At 41.9% G+C, this 24,098-nt stretch overlaps 1 protein-coding gene across 1 annotated transcript in view; it reads left to right on the forward strand.

Annotated features, from left to right (window-relative positions):
• Nucleotides 1-1,141: 1,141 nt before the first annotated feature.
• Nucleotides 1,142-24,098, forward strand: part of LOC134572944 (carbonic anhydrase 7-like) — a 65,341-nt gene continuing 42,384 nt past the window's right edge. The window contains exons 1-3 of the mRNA XM_063432284.1: nt 1,142-1,218; nt 9,062-9,145; nt 12,647-12,676. Of these exons, the coding sequence (XP_063288354.1) occupies nt 9,088-9,145; nt 12,647-12,676 (88 nt within the window). The 5' untranslated portion in view covers nt 1,142-1,218; nt 9,062-9,087. The remainder of the gene's footprint in view (nt 1,219-9,061; nt 9,146-12,646; nt 12,677-24,098) is intronic.

The raw sequence follows: 24,098 nt of genomic DNA on the forward strand, positions 1-24,098 counted from the left end.
ACTTGTTTTTCTTTGGTTTTTACTATATATTGGGGCTGATGTGTACTGTAGTCATTGCAGCCGCCCAGTGATGGGAGTGAGCGCAGGATTTTTCTTTCTGCATTTGTATCTATTTTTTGTATTACTCAGCCTTGTTACAATGCAGACGCCCATCCCATGTGTTCCCTATTAAGGGTTAATAATCTATAGGACTCTGCCTTTTGTTGGCAGGTGGGCTCATCCTCTCATGGCCATTGGAGGTAACTAAAAAACTCTATTTGTTTAAAAATACATAGGGATTAAGGAGAGAGCGCAGGTAACTTGTTTTTCTTTGGTTTTTAAGGAGAGAGCGCAGGTAACTTGTTTTTCTTTGGTTTTTCCATGGGTTAAATTGAATTGCTGCTTTGTCAACATTGATAAGAGGCTTCAATTAGACCCAGTTAGGTTTGAAACAAATTTCAGTTGACATATGTCATTACAAAGGGAACCAAAAGCAGACTGATTCCACCAGCAAGATTCCAGAACTAAAATGCTGGCAAGTTATGTTGTCCACTTGGTCAGTGTCTTAAAGACATCATCTAAGGCACTCTCTCTGAATGTTGGAGTGGATGAATTGGTTTACCTGTATTTCTCCAACAAAAATCCAGGGGGACCTAAACATGAGTGAGGGTGGAAAATGAACCAAGGAACAGAAATAATTTTTGCAGTCAAATTGTTATTGTCATCTATGTGGCATCTATTCTAGGGCATGGGTTGTGAGTGAGAGACAGGGAAAGGACGTAATGTAAACAATATCATAAGACACTCAGTGGAGGGACATGTGGCAGGGGACCTTCTTCAACCAAGATGCATGCAAGGATCATAGGCTGCTATGATGCTTGACTTTACATAATGTGGGCAAGAAGGAAATGTGCCCATATTGATCATAGTTTCCACCTTTGCTTGACTATCTTTATTTTGATACAAACATTATTACATCATTTTCATTGTCCTTGGATGGGTTTAACTTCTGTTAAATAATTCACCTGCAAGGAAAGATTAGGCAAAATATCTATTTTTATAATCCTTGAAAGATAAGTGTTTCATATGGACTGAAACAGGTGTTATGTTTTCCAATTTACAAAGTGCAAAAAGGGGAGGCTCCTTTACATTTGAAAACAGTGTAAAATCAGAATGCTATAAACAGGCTAACATCTTCCCATGCCATCTGATCTGAGGAGTACACAGAGTAGGCATAATGTGAGTACAATTTCTTTTACAAAGATAGAAACTCAGTTTTTTAGATCTGCTAAGTCAGGGCTCATTTCATAACATTTTCTTTAAGGTTTATTCTGCATACACTTCAAACGCCTATGACAATTAGCTAAACATAATCAATAATACAATCATGACACTGGCATGTATATCACCACCTTCTTTGGAGCCAAACATAAATGCAGGTTAATTAATATTAAGCTTACTACTATTTTATCCACAAAACAATTAGTTAGAACTACCCCTATGATTTATTAACACCATGGAAACATTAAGCAAATCCACAATTTTATCTGTAAATTAATGTATGCTTTCATATAAATGAAAATAGTATGCTTTTTGCACATACATTTATCAGTCTTGTTTATATTATATATGGATTTTATTCTTGCATATTAAGTAATGACAGATCATGTCATTATTTAATAGGCAAGAAGAAAATCCACATATAATATAAACAAGACTGATACATTTATGTGCAAAAAGCATACTTGTCAGGGTGGTAGTCCGGTGCCCGGGACTCAGACACAGTGTCCAGGCGGCGGCGCATGGACCGGGACCCAATATGCCTGATGTTAAGTGGGAGTCTTCAGCGTGGAGGTGGATTAGCAGGGTCTGGTGCAGGGTAACCGCACGCCCCCTGGTGTTGAGCACCAGCGTTTGTGCAGCCACATACCAAGACCCTGATTCAGCTTATGCGGATAACAGGAACTAGGAGCTTGGAAATTAAGCAGACCTCCCAGGAGCTTAATAGGGAGGCTCTGCAGCAGGATTGTATCCAGTACAAGAAAGCAAGGCAAGATAGGCACCAAACATGAAAACAAGACAGAACTAATAGAACCCAGAACCAGAGAAAGATAGTAAGCTAAACCCAGAACATATACACAAGACATGAGGAAAACATGAGCATAACATGGGCATGACTGGACAGGACTATACATGGACTGGGGATACAAACTAAAACAAGACAAGATAACATAGGCAAAACAAGAGGAGAAATAACTAAGTACTACATATGAAAATCATGGGGATTTAGTCACACTATATGATCATACATTGCATAAGCCTGCCAACAACGCCAATGTACCCCATATCTGGCAGGTCCTACACTGCCTAATGTATGCTAAACCATCCTAAGTAGACATATATAGCACTTACCTGCAAGAAAGGGCAGACGCTTTGAGCAGCTGCCTGCAGGCATGGGCGTAGGAACCGGGGTGGATGGGGGGGACGCATCCCCCCAGCAAATCATGCGGGGGCATGGGCGTAGGAACCCAAAAAAATCTGGGGGGGGATAGCATTTTTACTCGCCGGGTATATTCTTATTCCGTAAACTAGGAGTTGTTTATCCCATTGTACAGCGCTACGGAATTTGCAGTCGCTATATAAATGATTAAATAATAACATTAAAGGGTCACTACAGGGAAGGGGTTTTACTTACCCGGATACAGTGCCGGGATCCTCCTAATTAGAACCACCCCTACCCTTCCCATGAATATTAGAACCACCCCTACCCCTTCCATGCACAAAAGAAACCCACCTACCCCTTCCACGCATATTAACCCCCTACCCCTTCCATGCATATTAGTACCCCCCTAACCCCTTCCATGCATATTAGTACCCCCTAACCCCTTCCATGCATATTAGAACCCACCCTACCCCTTCCATTCATGTTAGTACTCCCCTTACCCCTTCAAATAATTGTTCTACCTCCCCCCTCCTCCCATCCATATTAGTAGCCCCCCTAAACCCTTCCAATTATTTTTCTACCCACCCCTCTCCCCCTATACTTAGTAGCCCCCCTAACCCTTTCCAATAATTTTTCTGCCATGTTAACTAACGCCAGTGCTGGAGTGCCGCCGTGTTTACATTAAAAGGCCTGCAGGGACAGGCTATAGACACCAGAACCACTACATTAAGCTGCAGTGGTTCTGGGGACTATAGTGTTTCTTTAATGTGAGGTAAATTAGAGATTAGTGCCACGAATAATATGCTAGATTGCCTACTTACAACCAGATGAGGATGATGATGGGCTCCACTGGTCTGGTGTAGAACAGGCTCTCTGGAGGCTGTTTGTAACTGTGGTCACAAAAATCAATGTTCTGGGAGAACAGGAAGCAGCTCCATTTTTGGGGGCCCTTTACACAGCTCAAGGTCTGGGTCCCAGGGTCCACCTTCATGTTCCACCAATGAGTTTGTTCACAGGGGGTGGAGTGTGTAGGGGATGTCCTGGTATGTGTGTAAGGAATGCATTGTGTGAATCTGTGTTTGTATGTGTAAGGGCTGCAAGGTGTGTTTCTGTTTATGTACGGGATGCAGTGTGTGCGTCTGTAAGGGGTGCATTGAGTGTGTGTACAGGGTGCATTGAGTGTGTGTAAGGAATGCATTGTGTGTTTCTGTGTGTGTAAGGGTTGCATGATTGTGTGATTGTGTGTGTGTGTGTGCACGGGGTGCATTGAGTGTGTGTAAGGAATGCATTGTGTGTTTCTGTGTGTGTAAGGGTTGCATGATTGTGTGATTGTGTGTGTGTGTGATGGATGTCAATCTCTCTCCCTCCCTTGTCACTTTCTTTCTCCCCCCCCTTCCCTCCCTCCCTTGTCACTTTCTTTCTCCCCCTCCCTCCCTCCCTCCCTCCCTTGTCACTTTCTTTCTCCCCCTTCCTCCCTTGTCACTCTTTCTCCCCATCCCTCCCTCCCTTATCACTCTTTCTCCCCATCCCTCCCTTGTCACTTTTTCTCCCCCTCCCTCCCTCCCTTGTCACTCTTTCTCCCCCTCCCTTGTCACTCTTTCTCCCCTTCCCTCCCTTGTCACTCTTTCTCTCCCTCCCTTGTCACTCTTTCTCTCCCTTCCTTGTCACTCTTTCTCTCCCTTCCTTGTCACTCTTTCTCTCCCTTCCTTGTCACTCTTTCTCCCCCTCCCTTGTCACTCTTTCTCCCCCTCCCTTGTCACTCTTTCTCCCCCTCCCTTGTCACTCTTTCTCCCCTTCCCTCCCTCCCTTGTCACTTTCTTTCTCCCCCTCCCTCCCTTGTCACTCTCTTTCTCCCCCTGCGCCCCCCTTGTCATTCTCTTTCTCCCCCTCCCTCCCTCCCCAGTCTCTTTCTCCCCCTCCCTCCCTCCCTCCCCAGTCTCTTTCTCCCCCTCCCTCCCTCCCCAGTCTCTTTCTCCCCCTCCCTCCCTCCCTTGTCACTCTTTCTCCCCCTCCCTCCCTTGTCACTCTCTTTTTTCTCCCCCCTCCCTCCCTTGTCACTCTCTTTTTTCTCCCCCCCTCCCTCCCTTGTCACTCTCTTTTTTCTCTCCCCCCCCTCCCTTGTCACTCTCTTTTTTCTCCCCCCCCTCCCTCCCTTCCTCCCTCCTCTCTTCCTCCCCCCTCCCCTACCTCTGTTGTAGCGTGGCCGTGCCCTGTATGGTCCGTGGGTACAGGGAGCTTTTGTTTCCTGTACCCGGCCGGACTAAAAGGAAGTGCACACTCTGTGTGCACTTCCTGTTAGTCTGGCCGGGTACAGGAGACAGATGCTCCCTGTACCCGCGGACCATACAGGGCTCGGCCACGCTACAGTGAGGGAGTGACAGGAGGGAGCACTGAGCGCTTCCCTCCTGTCAGCCCCTCTCCTCATGCTGCGCCCGGGCGGTGGGCCCTCATGGACACACCAGCCCGGGCAAAGCTGCAGCCGCCTGAGGCTCTCTGCAGAGCGCTCGGGCGGCTGCAGCATGAGGGGGGGCAGCGGAGCTGGGGGGGATTTCTTCATAACCTGTCCCCCCCGCATGATTTGCTGGGGGGGGATGCATCCCTCCCATCCTCCCCAGTTCCTACGCCCATGTGCGGGGGGGACAGGTTATGGGGAAATCCCCCCCAGCTCCGCCGGCCCCCCTCATGCTGCAGCTGCCCGAGCGCTCTGCAGAGAGCCTCAGACGGCTGCAGCTTTGCCCGGGCTGGTGCGTCCATGAGAGCCCACCGCCCGGGCGCAGCATGAGGAGAGGGGCTGACAGGAGGGAAGCGCTCAGCGCTCCCTCCTGTCACTCCCTCACTGTAGAGTGGCCGAGCCCTGTATGGTCCGCGGGTACAGGGAGCATCTGTCTCCTGTACCTGGCCGGACTAACAGGAAGTGCACACTGAGTGTGCACTTCCTTTTAGTCCGGCCGGGTACAGGAAACAAAAGCTCCCTGTACCCGCGGACCATACAAGGTCCGGCCACGCTACAGTGACAAGTGACAGTGACAAGGGAGGGAGGGAGGGGGAGAAAGAGAGTGACAAGGGAGGGAGGGAGGGGGAGAAAGAGAGGGACAAGGGAGGGAGAGAGATTGACATCCATAACACACAATCACACAATCATGCAACCCTTACACACACATAAACACACAATGCATTCCTTACACACACTCAATGCACCCCGTGCACACACACACACACACAATCACACAATCATGCAACCCTTACACACACAGAAACACACAATGCATTCCTTACACACAGTCAATGCACCCTGTACACACACTCAATGCACCCCTTACAGACGCACACACTGCATCCCGTACATAAACAGAAACACACCTTGCAGCCCTTACACATACAAACACAGATTCACACAATGCATTCCTTACACACATATCAGGACATCCCCTACACACTCCACCCCCTGTGAACAAACTCATTGGTGGAACATGAAGGTGGACCCTGGGACCCAGACCTTGAGCTGTGTAAAGGGCCCCCAAAAATGGAGCTGCTTCCTGTTCTCCCAGAACATTGATTTTTGTGACCACAGTTACAAACAGCCTCCAGAGAGCCTGTTCTACACCAGACCAGTGGAGCCAGACTGCAGCTAGAGCCCATCATCATCCTCATCTGGTTGTAAGTAGGCAATCTAGCATATCATTCGTGGCACTAATCTCTAATTTACCTCACATTAAAGAAACACTATAGTCCCCAGAACCACTGCAGCTTAATGTAGTGGTTCTGGTGTCTATAGCCTGTCCCTGCAGGCCTTTTAATGTAAACACGGCGGCACTCCAGCACTGGCGTTATCTAACATGGCAGAAAAATTATTGGAAAGGGTTAGGGGGGCTACTAATAAGGATAGGGGGAGAGGGGTAGGTAGAAAAATAATTGGAAGGGTTTAGGGGGGCTACTTATATGGATGGGAGGAGGGGGGAGGTAGAACAATTATTGGAAAGGGTTAGGGGAGTACTAATATGAATGGAAGGGGTAGGGTGGGTTCTAATATGCATGGAAGGGGTTAGGGGGTACTAATATGCATGGAAGGGGTATGGGGTTAATATGCGTGGAAGGGGTAGGTGGGGTTCTTTTGTGCATGGAAGGGGTAGGGGTGGTTCTAATTTTCATGGGAAGGGTAGGGGTGGTTCTAATCAGGAGGATCCCGGCGCTGTATCCGGGTAAGTAAAACCCCTTCCCTGTAGTGACCCTTTAATGTTATTATTTAATCATTTATATAGCGACTGCAAATTCCGTAGCGCTGTACAATGGGATAAACAACTCCTAGCTTACGGAATAAGAATATACCCGGCGAGTAAAAATGCTATCCCCCCAGATTTTTTGGGGTTCCTACGCCCATGCCTGCAGGACTCTGAAACAGAAATAAATGATGGAAAACAAACGGGTGTGGCAACATAAAACAAACATTTAAAGGAAACCTGGAGACTGGGAAATCCAGGGACGGACTATAGGAATGAACCCAGAAATCCCAGCATAAAGAAAACCAGACATAGAATAGAAAACCAAAAACCAAGAAAAACCAAACAAGAATTGAAACAAGAGTACTGGATACCAGAAGCCAAGTCCAGACATCAGAACAGAGCAGAGCAGATCATGACAATACTATTTTCAAGATTTTAAAATTCATGTTAAATCGCAGAAATAAAACACCATCACCCTTACCACAATTCCAGAAAAATTCATAATAAAACAGCAGATCAGTGGAATATTTATAATGTAAGGGAAAATCGGCCAATATTTGTGACAAGTGGGCTTTTTGCCTTACTAAAGAGGGTCACTGAAAATAAGTCCATGTTCTGGTGTACGCTTTCAAAATACAAGAGCAACATATTTAGGCTGTCAGCTCAAAACAGGGGAAGCATGCTGTGCATGAATACTTGGTTTCATTAAACAAGACAAACTTAGAATATACTTTTTATTTCCCCATTTCATTAAGGAACATATTGGTATTTAACCCTTTCACTACCAAAATCGAGTAACCAATGAAACTTCACTCACCCTTAGAATGATTACCAGCCTGTAGATGAACAAGCTTCACTGATAGAAGCCAATAGTCGCTGATAAAATGTCTGAAAATTTGCTGAAAACGTAAACTCATCTATGGCTTCTAAACAGTAAAGGGAGTTTCTATGGGGCACATCATTCCTCCAGCCAGGGGGAGGTGTGTGTGAATGCCACCATTTCACTGCTTGCATTACATTAGCATTTCAGAGAGTGGAAAGGATTGCTATAATAATCTTAAATACCTTTATTTTTAGAAATTTACAATGTATCTATATTTACTCTATGTGAGCATTGTGCATAAATACAGGCTTTCATTTTACTTTATGATGCCATTTTCAGTAAGCTGTACGGTTTGTAATGCCTTCAGGGTCCTTACAAATACCTATAAGTATGGTATTTGCACATTTTAATTTATTTGTTTTCGTTGCATCTACTGCATTTTTGCTTTATTCCGAGCATTTTAGACCATATGTGATATACTGCATAATAAAGAACATTGTATACTGTCTAAAACTTTTAATTTGCCATTGTATTATGTTTGAAGTATGTATGCATTGCAATCTATACACAAAATTGCTGTTACAATATATTCATATGCTAGATATGCATCCATTGCTTCAAGCAATTGCTATGCTAATAATGTTTCAATCAAAAAGTGATTGGTAGTGAGGGGGTTAAGGAACCTGTTATAAAGGGTTTCCTTATCTAACCCTAAAATAAATTCATATTCATTTGCTTTAGGAGATGTTAGTTACCAATTCGTCAGCATAGATGGCTCCACCTTAAATTAATATCTACTGTTGCGCCTGCCTACATCCCACCCAATTGGCCCTGTGAGCTCACCTCCCTAATGACCTCAATATTTTTACTGCATTGCCAGGGAAATGATAACATAACGAAGTGACTTCTGTTCCATGTAACTTCAAAGCACAAAACGACTCACAGAGGAATTATCACAGCACGGTGTGTAGTTGCTGTTACTAAGAGCAGAAGACCCTCGTGTCTCTCCATTCCACTACATTACCAGAGCTAGTTAAATCCATGTCATACTGAAAGACCTGGCATGCCATTGGTCCTGAAGAGATTAGCTAGCCAATATATATTTTATTTTGCTTACCTTGTGTAAAGGTGTAAAGGTAAAGGGTTACTCCAACGAAAAACCATGTTTCATAAAATAATGGCTTTGGCTGTAGTAACCCTTTAGTAGCATCCAGTTTTGCACAGAATTGATATTAGCCAGCCTGGAACTTTGGTGATGCGATTATGGTGCATGGAGTAATCCTTTAAAACAGCTATGTCCCCTTCAGGGTTTTTTGCATATCTTGCTGGCAAGGGTGCTAAACTGAGTTGGGTTATATTTACCTGAAACTCCCCCTTGTGAGAGCCACCATCTTCATTCTTCAGTTCCTAGTAGTATTATGTATAAGTAGAAAGTAACATTATCATTGGTTATTTGTAAAGCATTAACATATTGCACAATACAGCGCTATGGAGAGACAGCACCCGCCTTACTCTTAAACTCAAATTCATACTTATTTATCTTAAACATGGCATCATGAAAAACATCCTGAATCTGCTTCCTCTTCGATACTGCAGTGTGGAAAACCTCCCGGAAGTTCAAGATGATCAGACTCATTTTAGTAGTGCTGCTACAGTTGGCGATGTATGCACACTCATCTGGTAAGAGCTTAGCGGGTTTATAAAACTATAATACACTGTAAACAATAAATTTGGCATTTCTGGATATTTGCTCAACATATATTTATTTTATAGCAATCTTACAAAATCCTTTAATGTCAGTAAATGTTATTTTCTATGAAATCAAAAACCAAAAAGGAAATGTATAGTTATCAGCGAATGAAAAAAAGCTATTGATCCTGTAAACAAATGTTGGTAATTATTGTTCAACAACTATGTTATAGGGGAACAGTGGATTTGATTTACTAACTTAAAGGAATAATCTGGGCACCATCACAACTTAATCCAAATTATGTTGTTATGGTGCCAGGAGGTCCTTGATGCTGACTCAAATTTAAATAGTTCATGCAAACATACCTTTTTTCAAGTAATTTGTATGAATACGAAGCTATTGATTAGAGCTTAGCGCAACAGTTGACTTCAATCAAGTTCTTATGATACATGGACTGTTCCTTTAATGTTTTAGGTATTGTAGTTCTAGGGCTAGTTTCTGTGGATAGCAACTTAGTTCTGTTTTAGTTTCTGGAATAACAATTTACACATATGCCAGTAGGCAGAGTTTTTTTTTTTTTAATAGACTAAAACTACATATTAAAGGACAAGTTTTTGAGAGTTTCCTCTCTTACTCTGAAATTTTCTTTTCTTTTTGCAAACTAAAAGACAACTGTCATTTTCACAACTGAAATTTTCACTTCTCACTTTGAGTAAAATGGTGTCAAAGAGTGTTTTGCTGAGTATCTGGACCAGCCTCCTCAGGCTTTACTATGGGAAAGCATTTCATTGGCTAAGATCATCAAGATTGATTATCTTAGTCAATGTAAGCAAAACAGGTAGGAGGGCAACTAAGAGACTGTTGCTGCGTGGGAGACAAGGTGATTAAAACTACTTTTCTCCTTCGAACCGGGAGGATGGGAGGCTGGGTACTAAACTGCTTACAGGGCTCTATAGAAATAAGAATATTCTTTTATATACCTAATGCTATAGTGTTTTATAAATCTGAGAGTTTGCAGAACTAAGGCAAGCCAGAAGCATACAGAGCTAGGTAAACATTTTTGATTGTAAATAGAAAGGAGTGCTGCTAAACTGCATCATGGAGGGTGTCTCTCCATCACAAGACGTGGTGTGTACTGGCACAAAAGGTATAATAGTGCCAACATTCCAGTGATGGTGCTCCTTCAGTGACAGTGAGTCTTCAGAAAGTCCCATCATTTGCAGAAAAGTGGCAGCATCAGCCATAGATGAGATGGTGTAGGTCTTGCAGTTTTGATCCACCAGCAGCTGCTGGGTCCTCATCTCTAGGAGATGTCTTTATCTCTCAGTAACTTAGTCAGTGAGCAAAATGACTGTCTGTAGCCTAGAGAAGTCCCTGAAGAAGGTATTTTGTGGTACCCTGATCACTGCTATGTCTAATTGGAACATCGCCTGTGGTGATGTTGCCTGAACATAGATTTGAGGGATTCCCTGCTCCATTGGGCTTGCTCCCCGAACATAAACCTGCACTGGAGAGCATGCTCTGTAGCGCATCCGCACTTACCAACTAATTCGTTTTACGACCGAGTCATAAGAACAGAACCTGGTTGGTAAGTGAGGAGTGTCTGTAGTAGAATATCCAGGCATCAAATCTAAAAGGTTAAGGCGGAGAGGCCAAGTCAAAGGCAGTCTGAAGGGGTGGCAGGAGTCAAAGTCAGAGAGAAAGCCAAAATACTGGTAACCAGGGAATCACACAAAAGCTCTCATAGACACAAGAGGTACACAGGTAACTGAGACTAGACTACAGAACAATTAAGCAATGACTGGAGGTAGAGAGCGGAAATTAAAGGGATGAACTGTCACATGAGCCGCCTCTCCCCCTGTAAAAAGAGGCACATGACCCTATAAACTTGCCCAAGGGACACTGTGCCATCACTGTCCTAACTCATCATCGTAGGACACATCTCTGTCCTAACTCTGCCCACCATGCTCGTGGCCATGCCAGCCCAGTTTCCCGCCACCTTAGGAAGTGGGACTGGCCTCCCTGGGTCCCCTTGTTGACGGACAGACCAGAGGAGGCTGCAGGTCATTGGGTAGAAGCCATAGAGCCGAGTATTGTAGACAGCCAACCTTATGGACGCCACAGGCATCCTGAGCAGGTAAGAGACCACCGGCTGCTATGACACTGTAATATAGAAACACAGAAAAAAAAAATATATCAGGTATAATATCTATTTATGTAGTCATTTTCCATTATCCAGTAAAAACCAAAGAAAAACAAGTTACCTGCGCTCTCTCCTTAATCCCTATGTATTTTTAAACAAATGGAGGTTTTTTAGTTACCTCCAATGGCCATGAGAGGATGAGCCCACCTGCCAACGTCAAGGCAGACCCCCCCCTAGGTGGGTCCTAACTCTAACCATTCACCTTGCTTCTTGAGCCTCTGGCAAAAAGCTCTACTGAGACAGAAAGGGGTATTTTTTTATATACACCCCTATACATTATTAACCCTTAATAGGGAACACATGGGATGGGCGGCTGCATTGTAACAAGGCTGAGTGATACAAAAAAATGGATACAAATGCAGAAAGATAAGTCCTGCGCTCACTCCCATCACTGGGCGGCTGCAAATGACTACAGTACACATCAGCCCCAATATATAGTAAAAAGCAAAGAAAAACAAGTTACCTGCGCTCTCTCCTTAATCCCTATGTATTTTTAAACAAATGGAGGTTTTTTAGTTACCTCCAATGGCCATGAGAGGATGAGCCCACCTGCCAACGTCAAGGCAGACCCCCCCTAGGTGGGTCCTAACTCTAACCATTCACCTTGCTTCCTTGAGCCTCTGGCAAAAATCTCTACTGAGACAGAAAGGGGTATTTTTTATATACACCCCTATACATTATTAACCCTTAATAGGGAACACATGGGATGGGCGGCTGCATTGTAACAAGGCTGAGTGATACAAAAAATGGATACAACTGCAGAAAGATAAGTCCTGCGCTCACTCCCATCACTGGGCGGCTGCAAATGACTACAGTACACATCATTGGGGCTGAGGTGTACTGTAGTCATTTGCAGCCGCCCAGTGATGGGAGTGAGCGCAGGACTTATCTTTCTGCATTTGTATTTATTTGCCATTATCCATCATTTGTGAAGGCTGACAGAAGCAGCCATCTGCTCAAGTGATGCAGAGTAGATTTCTATTGCATCTCATTGTTAAAGTGTGAAAGGGTTTCCAGTGGCATCTTCCATAGAACCATGTGTTTTTACTCTCATGCATGTTTAAAAACACAAATATGACAGGGGACATGGCAGATTGGCCTAAAGATAAAGACCAGGAAAACATGGCAGGAGAGGTGAGTACTTATCGTATCCAGCTCTGTCTTTGCAAAGTAAAAGGAAATAGTTCACAAATGCCTGCTCTTTAACATTATTTTTATGTCTTGAAGTTTAATTTTATAATTTTCAGTTTTTGCAAACAATAATGGACCTCTCCTTCACTTTCTACAGAAGATTGGTGTTATCTGGATGCAGCATGTGGTGAGTGTCTTGTTTCTAATTCATATAATATGAGAATATACTTCTATTCAAATCAGGTTGTAGTTATAGCAGACTGACAAATTTAGGTCAAGATTTTAAGGTTTTTTTTTTTTTTTTTTTTTTTTTTAATTCTTTATTTTTGCGTGCATGAATGATAACAGACAGCTTACCTCGCCACAACAGCGTTTGGAAGCCGAAACACAATACAGTTATTATACAGTTATGGAATTGAAACAGTGCACATTTTTTTAAAGTGAAAACAAGCGTATACGTTGTGAGACAATATAGGAACATTATAATGGTAGAGACATACTACCGTCGATTGTTTAAGCTAGAGGTATGTAGAAGTAAACATGCTGGGCCTATGGTAGACTTATGCTAGTGTTGGTACGAGCGACTCAGGTAGCTTATTGCTTTGCCCATATCACTGGAACTTTAAGTGGTAGAGGGTAACAGCAGGTGCAAAGTGGGTCCATGCATAGAGAATGCTGATTGTAACATGGGCACGGTATAACTGGTATTGGCTTATGCTCACACATTTAATATACGAGATTTACTGGGCACATATTATGCTAAGACTGGAAATATTGAAAGCTGAATGAAACATGAACACTTTGGTGGGTCACATCATCACAACAGTAGTATGCAATTGTAGGTTAAGTAAGAGCAAAGTGCCCACGGGGTGCACCCCGATGATACCAGCTAGGTTGATGCAAGGATGTAGAAAACTATGGGTTAAACATTGCTTTTCATGCTAGTCTCGTGAAACATGGGCGGCCTGGGGTAAAGCCTAACATTTCTTGGGGTAAATTTCTTAGGCTACTGGGAACAAAGGTATTCTCGAATGTCCAAAGGAGCACACATTAGTGCTGGTCGTGGCCTGTCTCTGGGGTGTACTAGGCATCAAAGTCTGGGTGCTTCTTTGCTGTGATAGCACTTTAACTGTCCAGGCTAAGAGTACCTGTGGAGGGCGGTATGCTTGGTGCTTTAGCCGATACCTATTGCCGGCCAGCGCATGGCATCTTCCCTCTGAGTCTCTCTCCTGTCGCCCACTGGTCCCTTGTTGCCGCTGCGGGTGTTAGCTCCGGCGGTGTGTCGTGGAGACATCTGCTGCACAGTCACTTGTGTCGTCTCGTCGTGTGCATGTGGTCGGCGCAAGCTGCTCTGCATGCCGAGAGCTTGATCAGAGAAGTCGCTGGCGTGCAGCGGTTGTTTCGCCGGTCTGGATGGGTACAGCTGTGGGTAAGGGGATGCACCCGATAGGCCTCCCGCCATTTTTCGTCGCTGGGCCCGCTTGCGTCTGCATAGTCGGGCGGCCATTTTGGAGCCTCGTGGTGTCTGCCTGTAGTAGCTCCATCGTGCTGCGGGCCGCATCCACGAGGTCACCGTCCTCTCTGCTTGCCGATAGGTAGCACCCCTCTTCTGCAGGGCATACATGAAGCTTTTGCAGAGGTGATCAAAGGTCTCCAAAGGTGACTTGGGTGGCTGGGTGTGTGTGCTCCGCTTCCCGTGTTTGCGCCGAGCCGCCATTAAAGATTTACTCTGTGGGTCTGTTTCCCCAGAGTGGCTTGTGTCTAGGTCGCCTGCTTGCTTCCAGCGTGGAGCGGGATATCCCCCGCCGGTCCAAAGGGGGGGGGGTAGGTTGCAGAGTTGTCGTTCAGTGGCTTTTGTGTCTGGGATAGCGGCCGCTTCTCCCCGGTTTCAGCCTCAGTAGGCCGCATTCGTTTCTTGGCTTTCCCGGCCTCCACGGACCCCGGAGTGGTATCGCTGGGTTCAGGGGGGCACCCCCGACGTGGGTGGCGCACCCCCGAGTTGCTCTGGGTGAGGTGGTCGCCGCTTTGGCCTCGGATCGTGCCCGCTCGACCGGAGCTCATGTTGGCTGCGTCTATCCTGCTCGGCGGTCAAGCTCCGCCCCCCTTTTGTTTGTTTTTTAACTACCGATTTTCCTAAAGAGAAGTGCATGCAATATAGAAACGAAGACAGTAAAATAAAAGCTTGAGTACTTCCTCTAAACAGATATTAGAGGGTTCATTATTTGTGTTTCCCAGCAACCAAGAAACTAACCCATTATTCATTGGGATTCTGTTCTACTCCTATTTATTACTTCTTTATTTGTGTACGGTATATATGGTGGGAAGACATCATTGAAATAACATATAATTTTCTATTAATTTAGGAAAATTGGTGATATTACAGTATATCAAAAGTGCTCCTACACAAACAATGTCAGAGCAGGGTGAGGGCTGGTTGAGCTAACAAGTCTCTATCCTAGCTCAGAAGAGTCTGGTTATGAGTCACATATTAACTGTAACCTGGAGTCTCCATGTGAAAACCAAAAAGTTCCCAGGTTCTCATTATGCTAGTCTCTAACAATCCTTAAGTAAACCTTACATAGTCATATAGGCTGAAAAGAGACTTGCCGTCCATCAATCTCCGCCATTTTCATGTCTGTTTTTGTTGTTGATCCAACAAGAAAAGATTTCCAGACAATTGGCCCTGAATATATTTGTATAATGCTATCATATCCCCCTTGAGGCACCGTTTTTCTAAACTAAAGAGATTGAAATTTGTTAACCTTCCTTCATAACTAAAATCTTCCATTCCTTTAATTAATTTTGTAGCCCGCCTCTGCACTTTTTCTAGTAATATAATATTCTTCTTTAGAACAGGTGTCCAAAATTGCACAGCATATTCAAGATGTGCCTGCGTTGTTGTCTATAACAATTCCCAAATCGTTCCCGTGTGTTATTCCTAATTCACTACCATTTAGAGTGTATGTTGCTTGTGCATGCTTTACTCGAAGTGCATAACCTTGCATTTTTCTACATTAAATTTTATCTGCTAGTTGAGTGCACAGTTCCCCAATCTATTTTAATTCCTCTGCAGTAAAGTAAGATCTTGCTCACATTCTATTACTTTACAGTTTTGTGTCATCTTCAAACAATGACACCTAATAAAATGTTTTACCAATATATCGACTGAAGCAAAATAGATTAATTCACTTAAAGGGACACTCCAGGCACCCAGACCACTTCTGCCCATTGGAGTGGTCTGGGTGCCATCTCCCATCACCCTTAACCTCGCATGTGTAATTATTGCAGTTTTTATAAACTGCAATAATTACCTTGCAGGGTTAAGTCCTCCTCTAGTGGCTGTCTATCAGACAGCCACTAGAGGTACTTCCATTTTCCTAAAACAGCTGGAAGCTGGAATCCCCATAGGAAAACATTGAATTGCCGCGCATGCACATTAGGTCTCCCCCACCGGCTCACGTCAGTGGAGGGAGGAGTGTTATGGCGGAGCCTGACCCAGTGCTGAGGGACATCGGCGCTGGATTCAGGTAAGTCACTGAAGGGGTTTTAACCTTTAGCAACATGGGATGGTGGCAGGGCCGGACTGACCCAACGGGATACCGGGAAATTTCCGGGTGGGCCACGGCACCTGGCGGCTGCACAGCTCTAATTCTGAGGGAGTCATGCAGCCAGCTTGAGCAACAAAGCGGCGGCGGCCGCTGGCCGCAATTAAGTGTTGCCACACTTTGAGGGGGTCGGTCGCGTTCAATACTTACCTTGCGGCCAGCCCTGTAGTATATGATGGTGCCGCCGGGCCGGGTAGTGAGTGTGCCGGTCTGGCAGCACACTCACTGATACTGACAGCCGTGCAGCTGTCAGTAAGCATTGGAGGACTGAGGATGGGGGCAGAGCTAACTACCATGCTCCCATGCGGTTCCCACAATTCCCAGCACAGCCACATCATAGAGTAGTGATTACTCTATGATGTGTCCATTCAGGGAATTGTGGGAAACGCATAGGAGCATGATGGAGAGAGAAAACATCACATTGCTGTCCCTGCCATTCCAGATCTGATTTCAGACAAAGTCAGCCTCAGTGGGTTTTGGAGAGAAATAGTGGGAGGTGGAGAAGACGGGGAGAGTGAGACAGAGGGCTAGTAGGGGAGAAAGAGGGGGAAGAGAGAGACAGAAGGGGAGTGAGGGAGAAATAGGGGAAAGAGAGAGACACAGGAGGAAGGGAGGGAAAGAGACAGAGGATGAAGAGAGAGATGGGGGAGAAAGACAGAGGAGGGAGAGTGAGAAAGAGGGGTAAGAGAGAGACACAGGGGGAGGGGAAGAAATACATGGGGAGAGTGAGACAGAGGGGTAGTGGGGGAGAAAGAGGGGTAAAGAGAGAGACACAGGAGGAAGGGAGAGAAAGAGACAGAGGAGGAAGAAAGAGAGACAGGGTGAGGGGGGAGAAAGAGACAGAGGAGGAGGAGAAAGAGACAGAGGAGGAAGAGAGAGAGACAGGCGGAGGGGGGAGAAAGAGACAGGGGGAAAAGAGGCACACAGAGAGTCTGCGGGAAGAAAGAGGCACACAAAGGGACCTGAGGAAGGCAAAGAGACACACAGAAGGTTTGCTGGGGGACAAAGAGACATACAAAAGATTTGTGGGGGACAAAGTGACACACAAAAGGTTTGTGGGGACAAAGCTGGGCTGGGGGAAAAAGATGCACATAGAGGGACTGGGGGAAACAAAGAGACACACAGAAGGTTTGCTGGGGGACATAGACACACAAAAGACGATGGGGAAGAGAAATACAGAGGGCTGGAGAAGGGTAAAAAGAGACACACAGGCTGGGATGAAGTAAAAGATACACATGGGGAGTTAAAAGACACATAAGGGGGGTTGTAAGAGACAAAAGAGGAAAAATTGGAGACAATATACACTAAACGAGTTAAAAAAAATCAAAAGAGGGAATAAGAAACACAAGAAAACAAGCGAAGATGCATTTTTTGTGTGTGTGTTTGGGGGTGATGCATTTTCGCCTCTGCTGGCGCGGCGCATTGTTGGGCTGGTATATAATTTTTTCCTGGGCTGCTTTTAGTTCCCAGTCCAACCCTGGATGGGAGGTGGGAGAGAGAGGGGCACTGCAGGATTCTACAGTACCAGTAAAACTGGTTTGTTTTCCTGGCACTGGAGAGTCCCTTTAATAGTTGAGACAACGCATCAACTGGTTTAGAACCACTCATCTAGTGCTAACCCTGGACCAACTTTCCAGAGGATAGCTTGATGATTTATTAGCCTCTGATAAAACAAAGAAAAAAAGATAATCAACTAGTAAAAGCCAAGGAGAGATGAAATGGTTAAAGAACACAAACTGAACTCTAGTTGACTAAAAATAGAATTGAAGAACTTGGACAAAAAAAAAAACACAATGACAATATTTTCCTACTCTCCTAATTCACCTAGTGTTTTTTTTTTCACAATGTCTTATTTTAACGCAATTCCTTATTTAGAGAAAGAAAAAAAAAGTCCTGGAAGTATATGGTATAAGGAAACTAGCGCATAGGCCCTTTATTAAATTGACAATTTAAACTCACCGACAGGCATTATCCATTGCATACTGAGAGACCTCCTCACAGACCACTCTCGTTACAAATAAGGCACATAGAAACATAGAATGTGAAAGAAGATAAGAACCATTCGGCCCATCTAGTCTGCCCAAATTTTCTAAATACTTTCATTAGTCCCTGGTCTTATCTTATAGCTAGGATAGCCTTGTGCCTATCCCACGCATGCTTAAACTCCTTTACTGAGTTAACCTCTACCACTTCAGTCGGAAGGCTATTCCATGCATCCACTGCCCTCTCAGTAAAGTAATACTTCCTGATATTATTTTTAAACCTTTGTCCCTCTAATTTAAGACTAGGTCCTCTTGTTGTGGTAGTTTTTCTTCTTTTAACCCCTTAAGGACGGAGGACGGTTCAGGACCGTCATCGGCATTTTTCCATTGCCGACCGCTGACGGTCCTGAACCGTCCTAACTTTAAGATTTACTTACCCGATCGCCGTCGTTCCCCCGGCGGCGATCGGCGGTGCTCCCGTTGTGGGGAGACTGCCTGCAGCCCAGACAGTCTCCCCATGGCGAATTAGGACCCCTGTGGCCATGTGATCGCTCAACAGGGCGACCACATGGTCACAATAGGTGTCCATGTGTCTGCCTGCAGGGGGACTGTCTGTGCTGACAGGCAGTCTCCCTGCTAGTGTAAAATCAGAAAAAATAAATAAAGTTAAAGTTAATAAAAAAATAATAATTATATATGTGTATATATATATATATAAATGATATACATACATATATTATATCTATATAATATACGTCTATATATCATATATATATATATATAATGTCATACTAAGTGTATTTTTATATTAATATGTACCTATATTAATATAAAAATACACGTATAATTAAATTACACACGTATATGTATATAATATATATATAATAACTATATATATTGTATATATATATTATTATAAAATACAAATAATAAGTAATTTAAATTAAATAAAAAAAATTAAAAATAATCATTTTTTTTTTAAAATTACATATCTATATGAAATGTTATTCTAACTGTATTTTGATATTAATATATATATATTTATATCAAAATACACTTAGAATGAAATTGTATATATATCTATGTATATATAAATAAATAAAAAGAATACGAACTATTCATATGTCCATATACAAAATTACATAAATAATTATATAAATATACACGTAGACTTCAAATATATAAATATGCATATATATTTAAATTCTACGTGCGTATTTATGTAATATTTTTACATAATGACGTTATTTTATTGATTGCAATTGAAGGGACCTGCCTGCCAACCCAGGCCGAAAGTCCAGAGAATTTAATTTGCTATCACTGTATTTTACCCTGTAACGTTCTACGACACCCTAAAACATGTACATGGGGGGTACTGTTTTACTCGGGAGACATCGCTGAACACAAATATTAGTGATTCAAAACAGTAAAACATATCACAGCGATGATATTGTCAGTGAAAGTGACTTTTTTTGCATTTTTCACACACAAACAGCACTTTTACTGATGATATCATTGTTGTGATACGTTTTACAGTTTTGAAACACTAATATTTGTGTTCAGCAAAGTCTCCTGAGTATAACAGTACCCCCATGTACAGGTTTTATAGCGTTTTTGAAAGTTACAGGGTCAAATATATGGGTCAAATATTTTTACATTGAAAATGGCCAGGTTGGTTACGTTGCCTTTGAGAGCGTATGGTAGACCAGGAATGAGAATTACCCCCATGATGGCATACCATTTGCAAAAGAAGACAACCCAAGGTATTGCAAATGGGGTATGTCCAGTCTTTTTTAGTAACCACTTAGCCACAAACACTGGCCAAAATTAGCGTTTAATTTAGTTTTTTACTTTTTTCACACACAAACAAATATGAACGCTAACTTTGGCCAGTGTTTGCGACTAAGTGGCTACTAAAAAAGTCTGGACATACCCCATATTGAATACCCTGGGTTGTCTACTTTAAAAAAAATATGTACATGTGGGGTGTTATTCAGTGATTTATGACAGATAATAGTGTTACAATGTCACTATTGATACATTTTAAAAATGTATGTTTTGAAACCGCAATATCCTACTTGTACTTATGGCCCTATAACATGCAAAAAAATAGCAAAAAGCATGTAAACACTGGGTATTTTTAAACTCAGGACAAAATTTTGAATCTATTTAGCAGTTTTTTTCATTCGCTTTTGTAGATGAGTAAAAGATTTTTCACATAAAAGTCAAAAAACATGTATTTTTTTCAATTTTTCATCATATTTTTTCATTTTTTAAAAATTAAATTACATGAGATTATATAAATAATGGTATGTAAAGAAAGCCCCTTTTGTCCTGAAAAAAACAATATATAATTTGTATGGGAACAGTAATTGAGAGAGCGGAAAATTACAGCTAAACACAAACACCACAAAAGTGTAAAAAGATGCCTGGTCGCATATGTACAACATCGCAAAAACAGTCCGGTCCTTAACCCCTTCAGGACCGGCCTGTTTTTGCGATGTTTGTACGTTAAGGACCAGAGCAGTTTTAACACTTTTGTGGTGTTTGTGTTTAGCTGTAATTTTCCGCTCTCTCATTTACGGTTCCCATACAAGTTATATATTGTTTTTTTCAGGACAAAAGGGGCTTTCTTTACATACCATTATTTGTATTATGTCCAATATTGTATTTAAAAAAATAAAATAAAATATGGTGAAAAATAAAAAAAAAAACATGTTTTTGGACTTTTACTTGAAAAATCTTTTACTTATCTACAAAAGCTAATGAAAAAAACTGCTAAATAGATTCAAAATTTTGTCCCGAGTTTAAAAACACCCAGTGTTTACATGCTTTATTGCTTTTTTTGCAAGTTATAGGCCTATAAATACAAGTAGGAAATTGCTGTTTCAATATATATATTTTAAATGTATCAATAGTGACCTTGTAACACCGTTATCTGTCATAAATCCCCGAAACACCCCTAACATGTACATATTTTTTTAAAGTAGACAACCCAGGGTATTCAAAATTGGGTATGTCCAGTTTTTTTTAGTAGCCACTTAGTCACAAACACTGGCCAAAGTTAGCATTTATATTTGTTTGTGTGTTAAAAATGCAAGAAACGCTAACTTTGGCCGGTGTTTGTGACTAAGTGGCTACTAAAAAAGGCTGAACATACCCCATTTGCAATACCTTGGGTTGTCTTCTTTTGCAAATGGTATGCCATCATGGGGCTAATTCTCATTCCTTGGCTACCATACGCTCTCAAAGGCAACCTAACCAATCCGACAAATTTCAATAAAAAAAAAAAGTAAAATCAAGCCTTATATTTGACCCTGTAACTTTCACAAACACTATAAAACCTCTACATGTGGGGTACTGTTATACTCAGGAGACTTCGCTGAACACAAATATTAGTGTATCAGAACAGTAAAATGTATCACAGCAATAATATCCTCAGTGAAAGTGCAGTTTGTGTGTGAAAAATTCAAAAAACTTCACTTTCACTGACAATATCATCGCTGTGATATGTTTTACTGTTTTGAAACACTAATATTTGTGTTCAGCGAAGTCTCCCGAGTAAAACAGTACCCCCATGTACAGGTTTTAGGGTGTCATAGAAAGTTACAGGGTTAAACACAGTGCTAGCAAATTAAATTATCTGGACTTTCGGCCTGGGTTGGCAGGCAGGTCCCTCAAATTGCAATCATTAAAATTACTTAATTAGGTAAAAATATTACATAAATACACATGTAGAATTTTAATATATATACATATTTATATATTTGACGTCTACGTGTATATTTATGAAATTATTTATGTAATTATGTATATGGACATATGTATATTTCGTATTGTTTTTATTTATTTATTTATACATAGATATATATATCATTACATTCTAAGTATATTTTGATATAAATATATATATATATATCAAAATACTGTTAGAATAAAATTGCATATATAAATATTTTTTTATAATTATTAAAAATTATTTTTATTTTTGTTATTTATTTTTATTAACATATTATTTGTATTTTATAATAATATATATACCATATATATAGCAATTATATATATATTGTATATATTCGTGTGTAATTTAAACATAAGTGTATTTTTATATTAATATACGTATATATAAATATAAAAATACACTTAATATGACATTATATATATGATACATATACATATATTATATATAGATATAATACATGTATATATATCATATATATATACACATATTATTTATTTTTTTTTACACTGATTTTACACTGTTTTTTTTTTTACTTTATTTTTTGGATTTTTCACTTGCAGGGAGACTGCCTGTCAGCACAGACAGTCCCCCTGCAGGCAGATACACAGACACCTATTGCGGTCATGTGATCGAGTGATCACATGGCCGTGGGGTCCTGATCTGCCGAGGGGGGACTGCCCGGGCAGACAGGCAACCCCCCTGGACCGGGTGGAGCACTGATCGCCGCCGTGGGACCGACGGCGATCCGGTAAGTTGCCCCAGACCGTTATGACGGTTCAGTACCGTCAGCGGTCCAAACGCACGTTTTACCGCTGACGGTCCTGAACCGTCAGCGGTCCTGAAAGGGTTAAGGGGCTAAATATAGTCTCCTCCTTTACTGTGTTGATCCCCTTTATGTATTTAAATGTTTATATCATATCCCCCCTGTCTTGTCTTTCCTTCAAGCTATACATGTTAAGATCCTTTAACCCCTTAAGGACAGAGCTTCGGAAGCTTGTCTTTCACTTTGTGACAACGGCATTTTTTGCTGTTTGCGTTCAACTGCAATTTGCATTTGACTAATTTATTGCACCGACGCATATTATATACCATTTTTTAAAGGACAGAAAGGGCTTTCATTTGATGTAACATATATATATGTACATGCTTATTTATTATAAAAAAAATACAGAAAAATGCAAAAAAAATGAAAAAAATTGATTTTTTTTACAGTTTTTGCAATAATAATGTGTGCCTAATTAGTGCAGGTTAAGGAAAGTAATTAAAAATAAATTAATTTAGTTGTTCTGATTTACAGAATATATAATGTGTCTGGGATTTTCAGTTTTTTTTGGTAGTTACAGGTCACAAAGCACAAGGAGTAAAATAAACTTTTAATATGGAGCGATTTTAGAATTTGGTATGTTTGTCTTGTAAGCTTTATAGCCATAAAATAAAACAAAATTGCCACACAAAAGTATATATTTATATAAAGTAGACACCACAGGCTATTTACCTAAGGTTGTTTTGACACTTTCTACGTAGCCATTTTACCGCCAACCTCTGCTAAATATTGGAGTAAAATTGTGTTTTTTGGGGGTTTTCGCACACAAACTTATAACAAAGAACTTCTCATGTGTATTTTGTAAAGTTGGTGTGTGCTATTCCTGTACAAAGTTTTATTATGTGTTCAGTTACTTCTGCTGAGTACAACGGTACCCCCATTGTATGTCTTTGGCACTACTTCGTGAAGCTACAGTGCCATATAGGAGACCTGTCCTTTTCATTATTCACAGTAGAATTTTGAGAGACGGATTTAATGAGCCTATGCTTCCATTTGGGGTAGTATAACAGTTTGACTGTTCAAAGAAACCCCACAAAGGCCTACCATTTGTAAAAGTAGACACCCCATGGTATGTCATAAGGTGCATATTGTGCCTTAACATGCCCCCATTTTTTTACCATTACATGCCAAATTATGTGGTAAAAAATAATTTTGTGCATTTTTTACATACGGATTGCATTTTTGCTGGGCATTTTGTATATTTCATATGTGCCACTAAGTTCAAACCCCCCAAATTATGCTCAGCTAAGTCTTCTGAGTAAAAGGACACCCCCATTGTATGTCTATGGCACTATTTCGTGAAGCTACAGTGCCATATAGGAGACCAAGCCATATCAGTTTTTACCGAACTTTGAATTTTGACGCCGGGCCTAAGTGCAATTTCCAAGCATCTTCGCAGGTTTTAAATTCAAACTACCCCACAAAGGCCTACCATTTCTTAAAGTAGACACCCCAGG

The sequence above is a fragment of the Pelobates fuscus genome, chromosome 9, assembly GCF_036172605.1.
Source record: "Pelobates fuscus isolate aPelFus1 chromosome 9, aPelFus1.pri, whole genome shotgun sequence".
Lineage (NCBI taxonomy): Eukaryota > Metazoa > Chordata > Amphibia > Anura > Pelobatidae > Pelobates > Pelobates fuscus.